The sequence below is a fragment of the Petromyzon marinus genome, chromosome 2 (assembly GCF_048934315.1).
Source record: "Petromyzon marinus isolate PM22_M1 ecotype Great Lakes invasive population chromosome 2, UKy_Petmar_22M1.pri1.0, whole genome shotgun sequence".
Lineage (NCBI taxonomy): Eukaryota > Metazoa > Chordata > Hyperoartia > Petromyzontiformes > Petromyzontidae > Petromyzon > Petromyzon marinus.
Genome location: NC_133668.1, coordinates 19,045,735 through 19,062,793, shown reverse-complemented (window position 1 = coordinate 19,062,793; position 17,059 = coordinate 19,045,735). Strand labels below are relative to the sequence as shown.

Here is a 17,059-nt window from a genome sequence, read left to right as displayed (position 1 = left end):
AGGCGGCGTGCTCAGGATCAAACCTATGACCTCAATATCAGGCGAGGTACGTGGCATCTGAATCAAATGTGAGCTTTGCAGGGCTTGGCCCATTCCCTATATCCCTCCCACCTCCCTCCTCCCCTTCCTTCTATATCCATTGGGAAGCAATCATATAATTTAACATATTTGAATATTAAATATTTTTTACACATGTTTGCATTAGCTAATATGCTATCCCCTCTTCCTGATGACGAACCGCTTGTGTTGCGATCGAAACGTCGTAGTTTTTAGTAAATTTTTTTGTTATTTTCTTTGAACCTATCTACGTGACTTTACCGAAAGACCCAAAGAATATGCTATCCCAAGCTCATATTGTTCTTGGTAATTTTGTGTTTTACAAAAAGCCACAGCACTAAAGTTTACCTCGCACGAGAGACGGCACTGACGCCGCTTGTCTCCCCCTTGTTAACACCATGGTGTGGCGATTGTTTCTGAGGGTGGCCTCGCTCAGAGGGGAGCCTGCGTGAGTGCTTCACGGCCCGGGTACAGCTCGCAGGCTGTTGTCACAATAATCCAGGCCTGGTCCACCTTCACCGCTTCGCAAACTGGGCAAGCAGGCTAATAAGTTATGTGTGAGAACACGGGATGATGCAATCTGTACCTAGTGTGCATTACATTGAAACTCGTGAACCTTTACCAACATACGTGGTTGTTTAGATAATCATTGCCCTTTAAACGTTCATTCATCTCTGCACCTCACACTTGCAACTCCTGCTGAAGTCATTGCAGATAATAAAACGCACGTACCCCTGCAATTCAACTTTGGCCTGAAACTGCTGTATTCAGCACGGTTGACCACATTTTAAGCTAACATTGTGCATGTTTAGTTTACAGCCATTCGTAGATTTTAGAGCCCAATTCACTTGTTAAATATACTTTTTTGTGATATTGTGCAGATTGTCTCCATTACCCACAGTGAGGTAAATTGCCCGAGGTGACGTGTTGAGGCCGTTGTGTCAACATTTGAATCTCGCTCTTTAAACACACGAATATGAAACAGTCAAATCAACAGCCATAGTGCCGAACGTGGGGCAGTGGCACTAATTTCCTTTCCCGGCCCTGAGGAGATGGTGGTGAAAAGTCCATATTCGTATGGAACGGCCATGTCCACAAAGCAAAATGCCCATTATACGTAACGAGGGTATTCTATTTTTGAGTTACGAGTATTTCTTTCACGGGGGTCCTGTAATGGGATGCTTGACCAATTAATTATTGAGTTGTGTGTGTGTGTGAAAGGAAATCAGTACCACACATTACAGCTACAAGAGATTATAATTCTCTCTGCTCTGAAGGAAGAGCCTTCGCCCAAGTTCATGACGAACGTGGCGAGCGTTTTTAGATTTCGCCTTGGATTAATTTTTTGCTTTTTGGCAGCAGCGCATCCGTGCCCAGGCGTGCAAATGAGTTGTGTGCAAAGCGTTAGGTCCCTCCCCCCCCACCCCCCCCCCCCCCATGATGAACGTCAAAAGTCAAACGCTGCGTGGCAAATGTGTAAGGTTGGCTCGAATGTGATGTTCTCGGATTCAGGAGGCCACCGTGGGGTTCAAAGCACTGCTCGCTGTGGCGAGTCGGGACGAGGGCGTTGGGGGGTGGCTGCCTCGTGAAGGAGCGAACTGTCCACCCGTCCTGAGATCCACTGCCCACTTGCCCTCATTCCCGTAGCGTCACCTCCGAATGGATTGTTCGTCCGCGGCTTATCAGCCCGGCGGTGGACGGAGATTAACTTAGTGGTGCCGCTCTGGAGATGAGTTTACGCGTCGATATTTTTTTCCGGCCGGGCTTTGCGCATATCGCCGCTTGTCACATAAATCTGCAAGTGTTTTTTTGTGAAGTTTTTTATGGGTAAAGAAAACTAACGGTTTGTGGAACGCTCTGTGATGCACATTGTAGTGACATTATGCAGTCGACTTGGGCAAGTAACAGTGTGTTGTCAGTCAGGAAATATACGTTAAAAGCCCAGCCTTTACATTTACCATTGTTTGAGTGACATCAAAGCCAAAATGCAGCTTTGAAAATTTCACACAAAATACATTCGTGGACTGGTCTGCAAGGTCAAAAATCCAGTCAAAGTGTCTCACTTCTAATGAAATTACTTCAGCAGCGCTCCTCCCTATTGGTTGCCTCGATCCACTGGTAGAAATGACACATTCACATGGCGGGGTCATTTTGTTCGTCAGGACGACCTTGTTGACTTCCCACAAAATCATCATACTCCGTCTGTACACCCCAGGAGCATGATGGGCTTGGGTGAACAACTGACGTCAATTTGAACTTGCAACCCGGTTATTGTGAGTCCAGCACTCTGGTCTTCTAAGCGAAATTGTGAATCTCAGCGAGCTCTCACATGGGTCAGTAAAGGGCACGAATCAATGAGCCTATCTCCTAATGAGGCCTCTCACTCTTACGAATGCCTAATGCTCACCGGATTCCTAGACTTGTTTATATGTCTGTCGCCCCTACTCTCCCAGCAGCCCTCCCTGATGTCCTTAACAAATCTAAGCACCCATACAGCATGCACCTTAATGAGCCGCCTCCACATAAACAGCCGATGCACTAACGTGGGAATAAATAACGGGATTGTGAAACCACGCACGCACACACACTCAAGTGCAATCAATGTAAACCGCAACACAGCGATCAAACCACACATCCCCACTTACTCAGAGTCTGTCCCCTTTAGCAGGGACTTCGCTTCCAATTCCTATTGCCCGTACACCCTCCCAGCTCTGGCCAATGTGACATCCCCCCACCTCCGATTATATTTATCCAAATTTCAGATGAAAAAATGAGGCGGACGATGAGAGCCGGTTGCAATGCTTTTGGAAAGCGGAGTTTCATAATAAAAAAGGTAACGGAACAATGTGGCCTCGAGTTCAACATGCTTCATCAGTGCATACGACCGGTGATGACACATGCTTCAGACACATGGGTATGGATGAGAAATGCTGAACGAAAACTGAAAAAGCATGGGGAGATGCACGATGGGAATTGCATTGAGAAAAAAGCAAGTGGGCTTGGGCAGAACGCATTGCTCGCAGGGACAGTGGCTGATGGGTCAAGAAAAATGATGGGAGTGGCAGTGAAGGATTAGAACGCGTCCCAGCGAACCTCTCTCCTCTGGGGAGATGGAGCGATTAAATCGACTCGTGGTGTGCAGGTGCCGGGTGGATTGTTACATCACGAGCATGAGAGATGGCAGCGGCTTGGGGAGGCCTTCCTCCAGCAGTGGATTGGCCATGGCTGCTGATGGATTAAACCTCAGAAACCACCTAAAGTTGTATAAAGGGACATCTATGTCGATAAGGAGAGTGCCTGGTGGCAGAGAAGGTGAGAGCGCTCCATGCCACAATTTGGTAAGATTGTGAGTTCATGTGACAGTTGGGTTGATCTCGACCTGCCATTCTTTGATCGATGAAATAAGTGTCATCAAGCGGTTGTCCTATGGATAGGCTGGCTCTCTTCATGGGAATGTGCAGTTCCTGTCACCGGCTCGGCCACCAATGGGGGATTAATGTCGCCCAATGCCCATTACAGCAGAGATACACTTTGAAGAACACTTTGTTTGGGGCTGAGTTGGTCCCAACCAATCAAGAGAAGCGCAGATCACACTTTTACACAGGGTAACATCCACGTCTCTTTGACGATAGGTGCTCTCGATTAATGCTTAGCATTGGACAGAGGGGTTTAAGCAAACACTTGGACCTTTGCAAACCCAGCCCAAGAGTTGCTGCATCAATAATACAATTTGTACTTCCTTACCACAGTGTAGACTGTCATAATCCTTCGTGACAGTGCAATGACGCAGATGACTGCATCTTTAAACATTAAGCAATGTTGCGGCAAGTTTTCTGTTGTACGCAAGCAACCACATCCGTAAAAAATGATATTCTCTGTACGGTTTCTTCTTGCTGATTTACTCACAGTAGTTTATAGGCAGACTCCCCTTCGCAAATCGCATTGGCATCGCCTTATTAGGGTCTTCTTATCGGTCTTATTGGTATCTCTGTTTGCTTGCTTATCTGCCCATCAATGTTTTTCTTGCAGGCTTGGTAAATATGTCTGTTATTACATCTGACCGCATTGAAGTGTTAAGAGTGCTCAATTCACAATTTGAAAGTTGCCAGTTCAAATTCTAGTGACCTTATTCAGGAGGCGAATCAACCCATCTCTCCATCGGGGTTGACAAAATGAGTAAATTTTGATTTAAAGCTTTCGTGACTGCAGGGATTCATATTCTTGGTTCTTTCGGTAAAGTCACCACGTAGAAGGGAAACAATAAAATAATAAAAATATAAAACAATAAAATTCTCACGACGTTTCGACTGCAACACAAGCAATCATCATCAGGTGTGAAAACCACAGCAAGAAATTTTAAAAAAAGTGGCGGTTATTTTTAACGTTAGCACCACGGAGTGCGATTTGTTCAGATGGACGATTGGTATTACCCCAGAGTCGCGGAATCTCTTCAGAAAGGTGAGAGACTCGATCAGCTAAGCCTTCTTATCCCGGAGTTTGTTGAAGGATCTCAAAGTTATGTGGAAACCCTCTCTGTAGAGGCGGTTAAATTTTGATTTAAAGCTTTCGTGACTGCAGGGATTCATATTCTTGGTTCTTTCGGTAAAGTCACCACGTAGAAGGGAAACAATAAAATAATAAAAATATGAAACAATAAAATTCTCACGACGTTTTGACTGCAACACAAGCAATCATCATCAGGTGATGTTTCGACTGCAACACAAGCGATCATGAGTAAAGCTTTGTGGGACATCGACAGTGGTTGCCCCATGAAGTTGCTGGCTCCCATCATAGGAATGTGGAATTTTTGCCACTGGCTCAGAATCGCCAATGGAAATGAGTACAAGTCTGTGCTCATGTGAGGAGGGAGACACTCAGACTTTTGACTTTTACCAAATCATTTATTTTTGTATGATGATACAGAGGGGGAAAGAGAGCCATGAGGTTCACTAGCCCAAGAATTTGGCGGGAACCCACTGACCACTCAAGCAACTGCTACTTCTGCATGGTGGACCCTTCCAAACGTCGGACTGGCAAGAGTGCACCTGCTATCACGTATCCGGACCTTCCTTCATCCATCGCCCCGGTGCCACACTGCCATGAGCTCCCCGTACCCACTCCTCCGGAGAGAGAGCAGCCGTCTTTAGAAGAAAGCAGCAAGTCGGAGAACGAGGAAGACGTTGTAGATCCAGATGACAATTTCAGGGGTGGAGCTGAGGAGAGAAACCCATACGACCCCAACCAAAAAGTCCTCAACGACTTGATCAGAGATTTTGGTCTCACCAAGTCCAATGCCGAGCTTTTGACGTCTAGGCTCAAGCAGTGGAACTTGTTGGATGAAAGTGTGCAAGTTGCAGATCAGAGGAAGCGTCACCAACCTTTTTGCAGCTTCTTCACCCGTAAAGATGGGCTCTGCTTCTACCACAATGCGACCAGTCTATTCGAGGCAATCGGAATCGTCTGTAACCAGAATGAGTGGCGCCTCTTCATTAACAGCTCATCCACGAGCCTCAAAGCCATGCTGCTCCATAATGGTAACATGTACCCATCTCTTCCCCTGGCTCACTCGGTGCTCCTGAAAGAGGATTACAACAGCATAAAGACCTTGCTGGACGCCTTGAAGTATGATGAGTACGGCTGGGAGGTAATCGAAGACTTAAAAATGGTGGCATTCCTGATTGGTCTTCAAGGCGGTTTTACCAAGTTTCCCTGCCATCTTTGCCTTTGGGACAGCAGGTACACCAAGGCGCACTACCACAGGCAGGACTGGCCACAGCGGACCGGGTTCTCTGTTGGGAGGAACAAGGTCAAGTGGGAGCCACTGGTGGACCCCCGGAAGGTGCTGATGCCACCACTGCACATCAAATTGGGCCTCATGAAAAATTTGTCAGAGCTGTAGATAAGGAGTCGGCAGCCTTCAAGTACCTTCAAGACTTCTTCCCTAAGCTGTCTGAGGCAAAGGTCAAAGCCGGTGTCTTCGTCGGACCACAGATAAAGAAGATCCTGGAGTGCAATGAATTCCCCAAGAAGCTCACTAGTAAGGAGAAAGCGGCTTGGAACAGCTTTGTCGCAGTGGTTCGTGGCTTCCTGGGAAATCACAAGGTCACAAACTATGTGGAGCTGGTTGAGACTCTGGTGAAGAACTACGGCACAATGGGCTGTAGGATGTTCCTCAAAGTCCATATCCTTGATACTCATCTTGATAAATTCAAGGAGAACATGGGAGCGTACTCGGAGGAACAAGGCGAGCGCTTCCACCAGGATATACTGGACTTTGAACGCCGCTACCAAGGACAGTTTAACGAGAACATGATGGGAGACTACATTTGGGGGCTGATTCGTAAAAGTGCTTTACAGTATAATCGTAAATCTCGAAAAACTACTCACTTCTAAATCTTTTGTAGTATTTTTTGTATTACTTTAGTATAAATACATGTTAGTTTTGATTCATGTTGTTTTTTTCTGACTTTATGTGAACAAAAAGAGACAAATTCGCCCCTTTTCTCATTGAAAATAGGTACATTTCAAAATATCATTGTCCTGTGGAATAATAGCCATTTTATATACTTTTTAGGCATAAGCAATTAGGAAATAACACTTACTACCTAGGAAAAAAAATTGTGTTACAAAGTGTAATCATCAGGTGTTGTTGTGGAGAATACAGTATAAGTAACAAAATCAACTTCTGAAATTATGCGCTCTCAGAAGGCCATGTTGCCAGAGATAAATGTGTGAAGGAGGTACAGAATATTGTTTATTTAGGATTTTCCTACGAAAGGATATTCAGTGAGGTAAATACAGAATAACCTTTATTACACAACGCGCCATTGTTTGCACATGCACTTTTGGCCCAGCGGCACAGAGACATCCTGGAAGAGAGAGGCGAAAGATGAGGTGTAGTATTTTCAGCAGTTATGTCGTGAAACATATCCGGAGGGCATGTTTGCGGAAAACAACTGTTAATCGCACCAGAGCGCTGTTAAATGTGACGTTTGGGCGAAAAGGGGCAAACGGCACATATATTGTAGCCGCATGCCTCGGAAGTTTGTCCTGGGCGATCGCCCATCATGATTTTGAAGCTTCGGTCGCTAAAATATCGATGTAAAGTTGACTTTCGGTTACACTTTTAGTGATGTTACTGCAACGATTCTGTTTTCTACACCGTGTGGGTGATTGATACCCAGCTCACTTTTGCAAATCAGAGTCATCCTGCTTTCTTGAGTTCTCACCTGGTTAAACAAATCAACTTGACGCTTGATCACGTAAAGAGGAAATAATAAGTTTCTGAACACACATCTCATTGCCTGCACTGTGAGGGGAAACTGCTTCAACTGATGCTTCAATGCGACCCTAATGACTGCCAATGGTTCAGATAACACCGGCTGTACAGGACACATGTTTCTCTGTGCGTGTGGCCAGGTGGTTGCTGTGCCTTGAGCGTTCGATTCACAGTCGGAACCTGAGAGTTCTAGTCCCATGCAGGAGTCTTATCGTCATACCATTCCGCTTCATGAAATGATTACTGTAGTTACCAGTTTAGCCAACAGTGGTCCTGTTAAAAGAAGTGATCCTGGCCATAGAAACGTGTGGCATTCCAACCACTAACGTAGACTGCTGCCTGAGATGAGTGCTGCCCTTTGGTCCTTTGAGCAGGAAGACAATTTCACTTTTTATATATAGATGTATAAGTTCCTTTGAATATTGCTAAGGTCCTAAACTGCGAGGCCTCCTGCTATATAATGGTGGCATCCGTTATCATATTGCTGGCACGAATGGCTTTGCAGAAATAACAATTTCCGTTTCTCCATAAAGGCACTGCACAAAATGGAGATTAACACAGTGGATGTTAAGTACTTGGAATCCCGTCCAGGTTCAGTTGACAATTTGCCAACTAGCGCTGTGCATCGACAATACTTAGATTGTAGCGCAGCGTGATAAACACTGCATTTAATCTAATTTTTTATTTATAGGGCGCCTTCGTTTAAGGCGCTTAAAATACGATGACAGAATGGAATGATGTAGCTGACAGGGGTGTAAAAGGATTGAGGAATGAATGACAGCGATAGAGGGGTACTTAGGGATCACAAAAGGGTAGGGGAGGGGAGGGGTGAAGTGGCGAGGGAAGAGGAGGGGAATGGGCAATGCACAAATGCACAACCACCACAACCGCCATTCGCCACTAAGTGGTGACGTCGCCTCGGTGCTTGTGCCAGGCTATGTGCACGTTGAGGCCACGTGAAGTGTCGAACGCCCGCTGGCAGGAGGTCACGGGGCAGAACCCCAGGTGCCAAGGGTCGACTGATTGAGATGGCTGGGCGCGCACCACCTGTGCCCCCTGCTGTGCCAACTTGCTGTGTTTTAGCCACCCGGCACTCCGCTCGTTGTTGTGAGCGTCGCTCCTCTGCCCTCCGTTGTTGTTGGAGGGCGACTGCCTCCAACTGCCCAGTAGCGTCCTTCACGAGCCTCCTCCACAGAGGCCGATCTTGACACCGCTGGTACCAGTCATCGGCAAGTCCACTCAGCTCCACATCCTCTTGTTCCACATCACTCCATCTCTTCTCCAGCCCGTGCCGTGCCCGTTTAGCCCCCCTCTATCCGGCTGAACAAAAGCTGCATGCACGCACACCTATGCACACACACACACACGCGTATCGAGTGTAATGACAGAGACGGGGTCTCCCATGTAACGTAATAGACAGTAAGGGCAAGAGCTACCAAGGCCGACATGGTATACGGGGTGGGGGGGGGGGGGGTGCCAGCATCACACTCGGTCGCTTTTTAATTTGCATCACAGATGTTGACATTATGCACCAGGTGCCCATTTAAGGCCAAGTGAAACTAGCAGAGGACCAGACCGCATTTCAGAAACTAAACGCAGCTGGTGCTCTGCATTATAGCACATATTTGAGGCCACGTTTCCAAGTTCAAGTAACGTGTACTGACCGCTAAGCAACAGGCACACACGCGAGCGCACTCACGCACACATTTGTACCCCAGCATTGGTTGCAAACAAGGCTGCAGATCAACCATACAGCCTACACACACACTATTGTGACAAATGCTGCTAGCGAGCACCTATGAAGGCCTGCAAGTGGCAAGAGGGGTTTGGTGTGGCCAGAACTTCACCTGGCCGCCTCTGTCACCCCGATGCTGATGCTTGCACACCGCACCGAGGTACTCATTTATGACTGAGTGAACCTAGGGGAAGCCCGGGAGCGATTTATATATCGGTCGCCGCTGATGTTAACCTTTGATTGGAATCGCTCTCGGGTCTCCGGGTTTGTAGTACAGTGCGCTAACTCCTTCGCTACCGCTTTCCGCACTTATCGACATACACAGACAAAGATCCCCCGCATAGGCTTAACAGACTGTTGAAGCAAGTGCTGTTAGCGAGAGGGTTTGGTGGCCAGCACCATGCCCGGCCGCCTTTGACGATGGTTACACACCACACCGGGTTACTCGAGGCTGAGGCGACCTAGGGGAGACCCATGACTGGTTCAGATAATCAACACCGGTGTTGGCCGTGAGTGGGAGTCGAACTCGGGTTGCCGGGTTCGTAACGCAGCGTAGCACTGACCGCTACGGCCACCGCTCCCCACTACGGCCACGGCTCCCCACCACGGCCACGGCTCCCCACTACGGCCACCGCTCCCCACTACGGCCACCACTCCCCACTACGGCCACCGCTCCCCACTACGGCCACTACTCCCCACTACGGCCACGGCTCCCCACTACGGCCACCGCTCCCCACTACGGCCACCGCTCCCCACTACGGCCACGGCTCCCCACTACGGCCACCGCTCTCCACTACGGCCACCGCTCCTCACTACGGCCACCGCTCTCCACTACGGCCACGGCTCCCCACTACGGCCACCGCTCCTCACTACGACCACGGCTCCCCACTACGGCCACCGCTCTCCACTACGGCCACCGCTCCTCACTACGGCCACGGCTCCCCACTACGGCCACCGCTCCTCACTACGGCCACCACTCCCCACTACGGCCACCGTTCGACATACAGACACACACACACACACGGGCATGCACGCCGCCATCAAACTTGTGCCGAGCCTTGTCTGGGATTGTTGGCACGCGCCGCAAACGCCGTCTCATAAAAATCCGTGCTCAAAGCTAGCGTCGCCTGCCAGCACGCGTTAGGTGGACCCTGCACTGCCGTTGTCCATTTAAACGTCTCCAGTGTAAGGGCACATGGCAAGCGTGTCTCACTGGATGTGCGGTCCTGTAGCCTGTAGCAGGAGGCTGTTAGATAAACATGCAGAATAACAGCGAGTCTGTGCTTTGAACTCCGGATTCACAATCTGAAGGTTGTTACTTAATTATGCTTTCGGGCCTAGCTCATAACCCTTGGCCCTTTCAAGGTTAATAAAGTGAGTAACAATTTGCGGGAACTAACAGTTGTGTTGAGACATTGGTTCCTGCCCGTAGATATTTGGAATTTCCACCACTTGCTGTAAGACCGCCAATGAAAATGAGCACTGCTTGGAACTGGGGAGTTCTTAGAGATGCAATGACTGTTGCGTCGTTACATCAGTAAATGTATTCGAAAAAAAAAGGTATTATGCACATGTTTCAATGTTGTGTAATTTATATGTCCCAATCAAATTACGTGGCAGCCTTAAATGACATTATCGGGATTGTTTGTAAACAAGATTGACGAAATGTGATGTGGAGGCATAACTGTTGCACAGTAGGGACACACAGTGACTCTGTCGTGGATGGATGATGCAGCATTCTGCTTCTTGTTTGATCTCATGGCATGTGCAATGTGAAATTCCGTGCACATGGAACATCGATCTCGTTAATCGAAAAGCGTCCATAAGTTGTCATTGGCATGAAAGCGAAATTTCGTAAAACGAACGTCCGTAAATCGAGGGATACCTGCACACACTTGACATGGACAACATTACAGCAACCTGGCCAAACAAATACACAATCTGGCATTCGCACATCTGGTCCGGGTCACCTAATTAACGCCCTCGCAACCTGTTCAGCAACTGGGTCCACCAAAATCACGACTGTGGAACATGAAATTCCAGGGAGCCCTTCATGACCCCCAGCGCAACGAGTGCTATTGAAGCGCACCCGTCCGTCATCGGTCGCGGACAGAGGAGCGAGCAGGGCTCGTTTGTTTCGTTTGGCCCACGACGCGCAAGCCCACCCTGGCATCGTACATCCTCGAGATGAGGTCCGTTGACCGTATCGGATTTAAAACAAACCCAACGATTTCCCGGGGGAGTGATGAAGCGCTGCGCTCGGCGAAGCCAAACGCCACCGATGTGCGGGCGTGCACGATGGTCGATGGGCGCACGGGAACGGGAAGTGCGCGCCTATTCAGGTAGTCTCCCCCCCCGACTTACGATGGGTCCGACCTACGATATTTCGATCTTACGATGGCGATAGCGATATGGCACAATTGTAAAATGTTTTACGTTTCGCGCGGCAGGCAAAGGCAGCAGCGTACGAGGTAGGAATCTTGGCGAGTGCAGTAGAATATGATGCGGTACGATACGTGCAATGCATGTATGATACGTAGCTTTAGCGATTTCATTTTAGGGTTACCACGATACGATACATACGTTCAATGCATGTTAAAAGTTTTTATGGCAGATAGGATTGTTTCCTGAAAAAAACTTTCTATTAAATTGCAGTTCATATAGGTAGGCTAAGAATTTACCTTGGTTTTTTATACTTTACATTTTACTGTGCAATCCAGTATTGCAATTAATAAATACATACAGTTTATAGTTTATGCAGTACGGTACTGTAAATTGCTCTGTTTCGCTAAATTTTCACCGTTCTTTAAGACTCCTGGGTAGGCTAGGCCATCTTCGACTTCGTCCTAACGCATCTCCATCGTAAGTAGAGGACTACCTGTATACACAAGCAATCCGTGTCCTGCACCTCATGTAGATAAGACGCGTGCTTAAATGAGGTACCGGCTGTGGTTGTATGAGGATCAGTCGGCGGTATTGTGTCAGACACGCCACCCCCCCCCCCCCCCATTAATGGGGCATCTGTGAAAAAAGAGCTTATCGGATCCCTCCAGTATATAAACACACGTTCTGATTGTGAAACTCCACAAAAGCCACTGAGGGATGAATGGGGCCAAGGTCAAACACCGAGCGAGCGACCCGAATTTGATACTCGCAACCCCTTGCGCGATTGAGAGTCTGAGCACTCTGTCAAACAGCGGCGCGCGCTCGTTTATGTAATGAAGAATGTTGCGTGCGGGAGCGGCAGGCAGCTTGCCCAGTGTCGCCGTTGTGGCCGGGGAGGAGGGCGAGGCATCGGGGAGGGGTGGGGTGGGAATCCATGGTGCCGCTTGCCCCGAGGCGAGGTGCGCGCACCGCTGCTATTTGACCTTTACTCGGAGCCCTGCCACGTCTTATCCGCCCCCCTGGCAAGGTACACGTGTGGTGGTGGTGGGGGGGGTGGCGTCTCTGACACGTGCGCACGTGTCAGAGACGCCACCCCCCCCCCACCACCACACGTGTACCGTGCCGTGGCGCAAGCTGGCAATTACGCTGCGTGGCCTTCACGTGCGTCTGTTGTGTTTGCGCGTGTTTACGATTGGGTGGAGCGGTCGGGGGTCGGCCGTAAATGACGTCACGTACCTGGGGGGTGGGAGGGGGGGGGTCAGACATTTGTGACGAGGGGGGGGGTGTTGAGAAATGTGACGTCACATCAAAATGCGCAACTTTAAATGAATATAGACAACACGTTCTACTTAATAATGTTTTTTGTCCTTTTTTCTGGCAACAAAACTGAAACCTTTTTTTACAAGGATTCGTGTTACTGCATTAACCACAATACCTGCAGTCAAAATGCAAACAAAAAACATACTATGATAATATATGATGCATTGTCCTTCAAACTGATTGGTCCACACCAAGGGACGGCTTTCTTTTGAGCCTCGACCAGATGAAAAAAAGGGGAAAAACCCTATTATTATTATATTTTGGTACTGGCAAAGGGGGTCTAATGATGTAGATGCTCACCCCGAGCCCTCATTACTTTGATAGTGCATTGTCTTTGAGCTGTGTGACGCCTTTTGGCGTCATCTGGTCGAGCACCAATTGGGTCGAGGCTCAAAAGAAAGCCGTCCCTTGGTGTGGACCAATCAGTTTCAAGGAAAATGCATCATATATTATCATAGTATGTTTTTTGTTTGAATTTTGACTGCAGGTATTGTGGTTAATGCAGTAAACACGAATCCTTGTAAAAAAGGTTTCAGTTTTGTTGCCAGAAAAAAGGGGAAAACCCTATTATTATATTTTGGTACTGGCAAAGGAGGTCTAATGACGTTCTACTTAATTAAATAGACTTTTTAATAAATGTTTTATCCTGCAACATCAGAGTGCAGCGCCACATTAAATACGCACTACAATGACAATAGTTTAAAGCGATTTGAAGCATGTTTTATGGGGTTTTTTTGGGGGGGGCGGCAGCAGAGCTTTGTGACGTCATATTTGAGGGGGGGGTCTGACTTTTTGTGACGCCGTGTGACGAGGGGGGGGGTCAAAAATCGTCCAAAATCACGTGACGTCATTCATGGACGGCCCCTAGTGTCATGGTCAGCGCGACGCACTACGAACCCGGCCAACCCGAGTTCGATTCCCGCTCACGGCCAACACCAGTGACAATTCTCTGAATCGGTCTTGAGCCTCCCCTCGGTCGACTCAGCCTGAAATGAGTATCTGGTGCGGTGTGTAAACATCGCCACGAGGGAGACAAAGGCGGCCGGGCGTTGGCCTCCCACCCGCTTCGTGTGCCATGCCGGCCTTCATAGGTGCTCACTAACAGCACTTGCCCCAAGTAGTTTGTTGAGGCTATCCGGGGAATCTTTGTGTCGACTTTTGTGCTATGATTACCAGTTGTAAACCCATGCACGTTAAATTGTAGCCATTTAATCGGTTCTCATCAATACCCATTGCCCCTAAAAACAAAGTAATCACTTTAATTAAAAGGCAGTGTCCCTGCTGATTTACATATTTACCTCGGCATGCATCCGCAGATTATTTCGGGGCACGGCTTCTGGCTTGGTTATCATTGACTTTTCCTCGTTTGCCTTGACGTTGTGTCCCCCATAGACTAAATTGGCTGTAACAGTATCGCCGAGACTTTTAAATTAATCTCGAGGGTGGGATATGCACCTCTCAGTAAAGGATACAGTTGTCGCGGCATCGTTGAGCGCCGCACGCGATTGACACTACTTGTCGCCTGTAATAACGACCTCTGAGTCAACAGGGGGCAGAAGGGAGTCTAATGGTGATGAGTCAGGCCGTTGGGCCAACGCAAACCCCAAGGCAGCTCGGGACCAGAGGTACAAACCCCCAGACCCCCAGGAAGGGGGCTTGGGGATAACGTCACTCCCCAGTCCCCTCCAGACGGTTCCAGAAGGGATGAGTGGCTAGGGGCGGAGTAAGCCAGGGACCGGCATAAAAGACAGTCCCCTGAACGGGACCGGCAGTCGTCGTTACCTGAAGACTCGAGAGCCACCCTGGAGCTGCCACCTTGAAGACCCGAAGCGAAGAGCCCAAAGGGCAGAACGCGAGCCCCTGGCTAGGGTCGGGTCAAAGCTTAACCAGCGAAGGGGTTAAAGCATAACCCAGTGTTAGGGCAGGCTAGCCCGGAGGGAATACCACGCTAGGTATCGGGTGGAAGGGGCCGTACCCCTTTGTGTTATTGTAATGTTGAGATAAGCGTGCTGCCTCCAGAAGAGTGAAGTCCTCTCAAGTTTGTACCCACTACACAGTGTCAGATTCTCTTCGAAGTCTAATCCTGAAAACAAAACAACCAACATTGATTTTAATGAGCCAATGTTAGTCCTAGTCAAAATTTGCCCCGATGCTCAAACGATAACGTGTTACCATTTATTTCTGTTGGCATTCTTAAGCGAGCGTTGGAAATTTCATGTTCTTGTGGCGGGGGTCAAATTTCTCGATAGATCCACTCTCCCGGTTTCACCTCAGAAATATTCATTGCATTGTGCCTGTGGAGGGATGTTGGAGATAATGATGAGACCGAGTCGACCTTGACTCCGATTTTAACCCACGTTCTCACAATTGGGAGTCCTGCTCCTCTTCCACTTATACTGCATTTTTCCACACATTCAGAAACATGCATTAAGAGTCTTGACTTAAAGTTTTCGCGACTGCAGGAATTCATACTCTTTGGGTCTTTCGGTAAAGTCACGTAGATAGAAAAATAATTTTAAAAAATCACGACGTTACGATAGCAACACAAGCAATCGTCTTCAGGTGAAAAGTAGAGCAGGCGAACTGCTGAGTTCGCTTGCTTGTGTTGGGATCGAAACGGCGTGATTTTTAAAATAATTTTTCTATCTACGTGATTTTCCAGAAAGACCCAAAGAGTATGCATTAAGAGTATTTGGCTGCTATAAATTTCCATATGATGAGCCACTTGATTGGCTTTCATTTGTGGCCAGGTTGCTTCTGAAAAAAATTGCTATATCGTTCAGTGGCCCTTACCTGGTAAAATAATAAACAGTTTAGTTTTTATTTTGCATTATATAATAACCGTTTTGTATTCGCGATCTCAAAGGTGTCTCGGTCTTCGACCACTTGCATGAAGCATCTACTCTCCATTGTGTTTCAGATCTGCTTCTTGTTGTTTACGTTCCTCTACATCACCTCCTACCTGATCATCACCCGATTCAAGAAGAGGACCGACTTCATTCTGGGTGAGTTGCTGGTCAAGGCGGACCGCGGGTGGCGAAACACCCTCCCAAACCTCTACCCTTCACATCTCAGCGGCTGTATTGCGCTCTGCGCACAGTGATGCCTTTATGACAATCACATTGCATTGTTAAGTCCAAGGAGCGTTCATGCGCCAAAACGAAGTGAAACGGACATATTCTTAGTTTTTTCGGTAAAGTCACGTTGAAGAGAAACAACAAAATAATAAAATATATATAAAACAATAAAAAATTCTCACGACGTTTTGACCATAACTCAAACGGTCATCTTCAGGTGTGTTGGTTTGCATAAATTTATAAATTCATAAATGTATAAATTCATTAATTTTTTATAAATTCATAAATTTATGCAAACCAACACACCTGAAGATGACCGTTTGAGTTATGGTCAAAACGTCGTGAGAATTTTTTATTGTTTTATATATATTTTATTATTTTGTTGTTTCTCTTCAACGTGACTTTACCGAAAAAACTAAGAATATGAATTACTGCAGTCACGAAAGCTTTAAATCAAAATTTGAAACGGACATGTTACGAATGGGGTTACGCAGCTCACAATTTTATAATAGAACGTGGCAATAAGTGTTGTAGATGTAAACAGGAAGAAGAGGGGGTTGCGATGGGAGGGATATGCTTACAAAACGGAGGAGGGCAGGTATTACGAGATGGCATTGGGGTGGCACCTAGTGGTCTGCAACCAAGGGGAGAATACCTCATTGCAGTTGGCAGCAGACTGTAAGAGCCAACCTCGGAGGTTGTGTCGTTAATGTACAACAGTTGTGGGAACTGGCAGAAGGAAGGAAACAGTGGCAAGGTACCGTAGTTATTGACAGCATCCCGCATTGGTCGCGATGACCTTTGGCTTACTGCACTCAAGAAGCTGGATTTATCACACATGCCTGAACATCACTCCCACCCCCCCCCCCCAACCGGTTGAACCCAAGGCACAGAGCGGTACCGGCGCACTGTGCCTGATGGGGGCATTGCGATCTCCGAGGCACCCAGCCGCCCGTGCGAGCGTCACTGCTGACGCATGCCGGTTTGCCGCCTGCTCGGAGGTGTCGCGGCACTTGCCAGCGTCCGCTAATCTGACACCGCCACAATCTGAGACGCTGTGCTGGAGCACGACCATGGCACACTCCAATCCATCACTGTCCCGAAAAGGACATCCTGTGAGGTTGCAGGGCAGTCCAGGGAGCTCGGAATGTCCCCTGTCGGAACGCTCTGCCAAGTTCGCTGGGATTCGGGAATTCGGGAATTCGT

At 48.0% G+C, this 17,059-nt stretch overlaps 1 protein-coding gene across 1 annotated transcript in view; it reads left to right on the top strand.

Annotated features, from left to right (window-relative positions):
* The window catches only part of LOC116945583 (uncharacterized), an 82,441-nt gene that overhangs the window by 12,197 nt on the left and 53,185 nt on the right, over positions 1 to 17,059 (top strand). Inside the window, exon 2 of the mRNA XM_032960038.2 lies at positions 15,697 to 15,781. Within this exon, the coding sequence (XP_032815929.2) occupies positions 15,697 to 15,781 (85 nt within the window). The remainder of the gene's footprint in view (positions 1 to 15,696; positions 15,782 to 17,059) is intronic.